Source organism: Ailuropoda melanoleuca, chromosome 16 (assembly GCF_002007445.2).
Source record: "Ailuropoda melanoleuca isolate Jingjing chromosome 16, ASM200744v2, whole genome shotgun sequence".
Lineage (NCBI taxonomy): Eukaryota > Metazoa > Chordata > Mammalia > Carnivora > Ursidae > Ailuropoda > Ailuropoda melanoleuca.
The window spans coordinates 44,507,467-44,514,836 of NC_048233.1; the positions used below are offsets into that span (position 1 = coordinate 44,507,467).

The 7,370-nt window shown below is 35.6% G+C and overlaps 1 protein-coding gene across 1 annotated transcript in view; it reads left to right on the plus strand.

Annotated features, from left to right (window-relative positions):
• Positions 1–4,848, plus strand: part of LOC100481547 (olfactory receptor 12) — a 25,516-nt gene extending 20,668 nt beyond the window's left edge. The window contains exon 3 of the mRNA XM_034644793.1: positions 4,785–4,848. Within this exon, the coding sequence (XP_034500684.1) occupies positions 4,785–4,848 (64 nt within the window). The remainder of the gene's footprint in view (positions 1–4,784) is intronic.
• Positions 4,849–7,370: the final 2,522 nt, after the last annotated feature.

Sequence of the window (7,370 nt, forward strand, 5' to 3'; positions counted from 1 at the left end):
TCTTCTTGAGTCAGCCTTAGAAGATTACATTTTTTCTTCAGGGTTTTAAAATTTTATTCATCACATTGTTACCTTCATTTGATGCTTATTCTTTTTTTATTAGAATACCTGAAGGGAAGTACCTTATATTTCTTTTCTATTTTTGTTATTTATTATTCACTATATTTTTTAGAATATTATTCACTTTATTTTCTGAGTATATCTTACTAAAGTATTGCCTAATTTTAACTCTTTTTAAAGAATCAGTATTAGCTTCACTGATACTCTCCTCTGTACATGCATTTTGCTTAATTAATCTCTGATGTTTTCTTTGTTATTTCCTCCCATTTTCATTGGGTTTAACTTGCTATTTTTTTTTAAATTCTAGGCATGAATAGTTACATCATTATTTTTTGATGTTATTATGAATTGCACTTTAATTAGAAATTTTATGAATTCCATATTACTTTTTGACAAATTAACATGGCAGGAAGAATAATGGCTCCCCAAAGATGTCTGTGCCCTAATTCCCAAAACCTGTGAATATGTTACCTATATAGAAAAAAGGCATTTTGTAGATGTAAAAATGCTAGAGACTTTAAGAGGGGGAAATTATTCTGAGCAATCTGAGTTGGCTCAATCTAATCACATGAATCCTTAGAAATGGGTCTTGGAATGGACTCTTGATCTCAGGTTCATGAGTTCAAACACCACATTGGGAGGCGTTTACTGAAGACAGAACAAAACAAAACAAAAGGTTTGTCAACTATACTCAAATAAAAAAAAAGCAAAATGGTATATCCCTCAGTTTAAAGCATAGAAATGGTATTTCACACACCTTTAGTGTTTACATACCTTTCACATTTACACACCACTTTCGGATGAGTTTAATTTGTGTTCATCATCCTCTAAGAGCTTGATATTGTCTGGATTGACTCATACGTTAAAATATGAAACTGAAATCTATGGACCAAATCCTAGATAAATGTAAGGTCATATTTTATCTTTATTCAAGAGCTACTAGACACACTCTTTTATTGATATGTCTTCATTCTTTACTCTTTCAAAATGAAATTTCGTCAAATGAGAATTGCTATGTAATCTTTTTGAAATGGGATTGGTGTCCATTTTAACTTTCAAACCTGCTACTTAGCACGGTGACTGCCACTTCCTAGATGAATCATTGATTTGTTTTGAGGCAAATCCAAAAATACAACTGGAAAATTTTTAGCTAAAATAGTTATGGAGAACCACCCACAAGATGGCAGTAATATATAGTGAGGGAATGCATGGTAGGTGACATCAGGAGCTAGCAAGGAGCTAGACTACTGTAGAGTGGCATTTGGACACTTATACAGTGAGCTTACACAGTGTATTTTACCTGAATTGTGTGTGTGTGTGTGTGTGTGTGTTGAGAAAGTGATACTCATTCAGGAACAGATAATTAAGAAATAATTCCATTGAAGTTCACTGTACATTTGGACAAGCTGATTATCACAGTTTTCTTGTTGAGTTTTTATAAAACTGTAATTTATTTTTTTAAAAAAAACAAGGGGCACCTGGGTGGCTAAGTGAGTTAAGCGACCGGGTCTTGATTTCAGCTCAGGTCATGATTTCAGGGTCATGAGATTGAGCTCCATGTCAGGCCCTGCACTCAGCATGGAGCCTGCTTGAGATTCTCTCTCTCCCTCCGCCCCTACCCCTGCTCTCCCTCTCTCTCTGTCTGTCTCAAATAAATAAATCATTTAATAACTAAATAAACAAATAAATAATATTTAAAAAACCCAAAAACCTGACGTATTAATTTAGTAATGCACCATTTTCCACTGATTTTCTCACCCAATTTATAACCATATCCTTTAGTTGATGCATAGTTTTTTATTTGATACAGGTATTAGTAAGATGGATCAACCACAAGACAAATATCATATGACTTCATTTGTATGTGGAATTTAAGAAACAAAACAGAGGAACATAGGGGAAGGGAAGGAAAAATAAAATGACAAAATTAGAGAGGGAGACAAACCATAAGAGACTTAAGAGACTTTTTTTTTTAAAGATTATTTATTTACTGACAGAGAGTGCACATAAGCAGGGGGAGGGGCAGAGGGAGAGGGAGAAGCAGGCTCCTCCCTGAGCAGGGAGCCCAAAGTGAGGGCTGGATTCCAGGACCCTGGGATCATGACCTGAGCCGAAGTCAGATGCTTAACCACTGAGCCAGCCAGGCGCCCCTGGGTGATAGACTTCTAACTCTAGGAAACAAACTGAGGGTTACTGGAGGGGAGGTGGGTGAATGGGGTCACTGGGGGATGGGCATTAAGGAGGGCACTTGATGTATTGAGCACTGTGTTGTATGCAGCTGATGAATCACTAAACTCTACCTCTGAAACTAATACTACACTATATGTTAATTAAACTGATTTTAAATTAAAACAAAGATAAAATACATTTGTTTTAACTTTTGCTTTGAAATGGTTAGAGATTTGTCTTACTTATTTTAAAGGTAGATGTATGCAGTTGAAGATTAAAGAAATACTTTAACCTATCATCCCATTGTTAGTTCACTTATTTGGAAAATAAGGATTAAGGAATAGCCCTTTAATTTTTGCAAATGTAGCAGGAAACTTTACTATTTTTTTTTTCTAGAAGGAAATAAAACTAGGAAGTTATGAAGCTTTTTATACCCATTGCTCCTGCCTAGATTAAACAAACTCCTGTGGCCTTTTCAAGACTTTTTGTCCCACCCCCCAAGATTTCATTAGAATTTTTAGGTATTATTCCCATTGTGCTAATTTGTAAGTATTTTCAGCTTATATTTATCTATGAGTTGGTTCCACAACAAATACATTATCATAAAATAGGGTGATTTCCATAGTTTTGTTAGTTCATTACAAACGCTGCAAAGAATAATGATATGTCTACTTACTAAATGAAATAGTCTTAGAAATTCCAAGGCTAAAACATTCCAAGTGCTAAGAAAGAAAGAAAAATTACTTACTTCTTTACAGCATTAACCATGTTAGATACTAGGAGGTACTGCTTCCATGGAACAGTATATGAATCGTGGTGCTGTTTACAGTGTTCTCATATGAAAAGAAACCAACAGCTAAATTATTTAGGGTTTATGACAGCAGTAAAATACATGTCAATTATCAGCTTAACTTGATTTGTTTAATCATTTGAAAAAGATTGTTATTAGGAAAATTTGTGTTTAAAAGACATTTAAAAATGAAATAAAAATTGATTGAAAAATCATGCAAGTTAGGACATGGTACAAATTTCTTTTATCAGTATTGGACCAAAATCTATTCCACAAAAAACACAAAAATCTTATGGGGAAAATTAAAATTTATGTTCCTTACATAGTCTTGGCATATTAATAATTACAATCCTGTGGGACTTGACCAGTGTGCCCAAAAGACCCACCACAAAATATCTATTATTGAGAAATAGATATTGAATTGCAGTCATTATAACTTAAAGAAAATATAGATAGTTCCATGAAAATTCTATATTCTCCCCATGAGATAAAACAGTTGTTTAATTAACAGTAGTTCTTTCTAATGTCCCTGGGATCATTTCCCCAAGGCCAGTCACACTTTTAAATATTACTACTAAAATATATCAACCATTTAGTGCCAGTGCAAAGCACGAGAGCCTGCCTAAGGTATTTGTTTAATTCTCTCTTTTTAAAGATTTTTTAAAAAGATTTTATTTATGAGAGAGAGAGAGAGAAACAGACTCCCTGCTGAGCAGATAACCCTACATGGGGCCCGATCCCAGGACCCTGAGATCATGACCCGAGCAGAAGGCAGATGTCTGACTGAGCCACCCAGGCGCCTCAGTGCTTGCTTAATTCTGAAGATTTGAGCTAATCAACAAAATTACCTGTCTTTGAAAATATCATTAAGCTTCCAATTAAAGAAGAAATATGTGTTTTATTTGGTAAGATAGATCCCGGTATTCTTTATGACTTTTTTCATTCCTCAATTTTTAAGAAAAAAAAACAAACTAGTTTTATCTGGGTATCTGTGTATAATAACACTTTAAGAAAAATAAATATGGGACTTTATGGGAAAAGGAGTAAGGTTATGCTTTATTAAAATAAAAGAAAACAAAAACAGTAGGGCCTTGTTCTGTCTAGAAAGCTATAGAATGCTAAAGAAAAGAGTATTAAGAGAAAAATGAGAGTTGTGTACTTAAGGAATGCTGTGGATGAGAACCATATAAAGTATTTCAGTTCGGATCCTGGGTTCGTTCATCTTCCAATTGACTAACTTATACTTTGCGCTGTGCTGCTCCGGTTAGAGAACTTAATCACAATCGGAGCTTCGGCTTGTTTTCCAAATACTGATGATGTAATTGCATTGATCCATAATCAATTTTTTTTAATGAGAAAATACGGATTTGTGAGAAAGCTGGCCAGAATGAAAGGTGAAGAAATTGACCCGCTTAGTAAGTGAAAAAGCTCTCACCTCATTAGGCATAAGCAGCTACATTAGCGGACTTCAGTAAAAATCATCAAATCATCAAAATGCCACCAACAAGTCAAACAGTATATTCTCTAGAGCTACCTACTGATCACGGCAACTCAGCCACAGTGTGCAAATTGAAAAATAAAAGACATTAATATAAATCTGTGGTAGAGACTACGATCACTGCTGATGAATCTTTTTTTTTTAAGAGGATATATGCAATGTAGGGTGCAATGTAATGTAAAGGCAAGATGAAAAATGTACGACACTAATTACCAAGGAATCAAGAAACTGACGATTTCCGTGGACAGCCTTATTCATATTTTACAGTAGAGACCATGGATGGCACGTGGTCACTGGCCTTGATCATTCAGAGCTCAGCCCTCTGACCTAGCGTTGCTCTCCGCCACATCAATATCAGAGTTCTGAGAGGCACTGGTAGTTCATGCATTTTAGGCATACACCAAAAATCAAATTATAATAAATATAAATGAATAAATATCAATAAAATATTGACACCTTCATCAGCTCTCATTCTTTTTTTTTCTCAAGATAAAAAGTGGAGTATTTTTAGAGCCATAGCAATTTTAGAGTTGTTGCAAAATGCTGGTGAGCATGATAATACATATGAAGCTTTTTATCAGTTTTGCTGAATGTACCAGCAGCAGTGTTGCTGTTGCTATTACCCATGATGTGAAAGGTATTGAAGTCGTTTTGCGATTATGGTGAGAGGGTAATGGGCACAGTCACTGTGTTCCCTATTACCCTAGGACCCCGAGGGGAATGAAGAGCATGGGATCACCAGAGTTCCTTGCCTTATGCTATTGAGGGCATTGACTCAGAACTCACATAAGCAGAAAAGACAGGTGAGATAGTCCCAAAAGTACCTATGTTTAGGGTGGAATTAAAACAGAATTCTTCGATTGAGCCACTTTGTTTCAGAATGGATCTATAGGCTGTGAGTTTCCAGCTCCTTACTTTTAGAGGGGAAGCCCGTTTTAAATACAATTTTACTCTAAAATGAAGCAGTTAAGCTTTTTTCTCAATTAAATTTGAAATATGTATTGTAATAGATCCAATATTCATCTAACTCCAGTATTAGAAAAACACAGAAACGTTGCTCATCTCAGCTTCAATGCACCATTATGAATAATTGTTTTCCCAACATGTTTCTGTGATGGCTAATGTTTGATATGCTATTCCTAAGTAAAATTTGTACAGAAATATTTGTATAATTCTACTTTCAGTCAAAATATTTTATTCTAAATAAGATATAGTACTTGAGTTCATAATAATCGAGTTGGTGCTCTCACGACCAGACCAGATTTTTAAGGACACACAGTAGTAACTAACTCTAACTTCTGACCATGAAGTTTTGAAAATAATTGACTGCTGTTGACAGTTTAGCTAAACTAATTCATAATGCTGCTGACTTGGCACCCATTTGGGGTAGCCAAGTTGCCTCTAGGGACCTTGAACTGGCATTAACATTTCCCTCAAGTGTATGTCCTCGATAACAGCCCATAGAGTCACAAGGAAATACTAGTTCCTGCTATGACCCCCCCAACTGCCCTTGTGATTAATAATAGGCCCCCTTGTCTCCCAGGTCCTTCTTACGCGCCCTTAGATAAAACCGCTGCGAAGCGTACCGAAATCCTGCTCTTTTTATCTTAGATTGACCAATCTGGCCTTAGCCAGGAATCCCAAAGTACTCCACCCTTAGGCCCTAATAAAAGAATGTGCCTGAGTTTCTGTTCCACTCTCTCTGCCTGCACCATGTGTTGACTTCCCCATGTGGTTCCTTGAGGCAGCCGTGTGCCTCCTCCAGAACCAGGGAGTAATAAATTCGATTTGCTTTCCCTTGTAGTCTTTTGTTGAATCACGCTCAGCACCCCACACACCATCTTTACGTAGTAAATGATACTTGAACAAAGTCACAACACAGTGGGAAGCAGACTTGTTCTGATGGATGGGAACTGAACTGAGTGTTGGAAGGAGGACTTTTCTATCGAATGTCATATTCGTTCAGAAGTTTTTTTTCTACTCAACAAATATGACATTCAGTGAAGAAGTCTTCCTTCAACACTCATTTCAGCTCCCATCCATCAGAACAAGTCTGCTTCCCACAACTCAAATGATATGACTATGCCGATGTGCATAATAAGAAATAGGGGCCCAGGGAATTCAAATTATGGTTCAAGAGACAATATCAAAAATCACGTACAACTGATGAATCACTGAACTCTACCTCTTGAATGAATAATACACTACATGTTAATTAATTGAATTTAAATAAAATAAAAATTTTAAAAATCCCATAAATTACCAGTCCCATGAAGATTACAGAAAAGCAGCAAAATCAAAAGTGTCTGTTATGCTTATTTTTTACTTATGTTTATTTACTGTTTCCCATATATATACATATATGTGTGCACACGTACATGTTGTCCAAATGTGTATGTGTATGCACAGAGTGAATGATGGTCTGGAATACACTCCATTCGGTAGAAACATGGAATTAATATGATAGAAGATCAGAAAAGTGAAACTAGGCCATAATTTATCTTGTTGTACCCTGGGCTTATCTCATATTTTAAAAAGTAGTTGATGATTCTATTGTAATGATTATCTGCCTAAACTACTTCCACTTAATTGTGATAATAGCATGGCTCTGATGGAGAATATGACCTACAGACTGTGACCACTGACAAGACAAAATCTGCACCTAGGTGATAAGCAATCAGTAGGATTCATGCAAAATATCTTTTTCCTTCATTTTATCTTATTTTAAACATTCTTTCTGCTTCAGAGAGAACGGTGAGATGTGTGAGCACAGAGATGCCGTGACGGCTTTTATTGATCTTTTTAAAGCTATATGTATATTTAAACAATATCCTTTGATGCACATACTTTGAT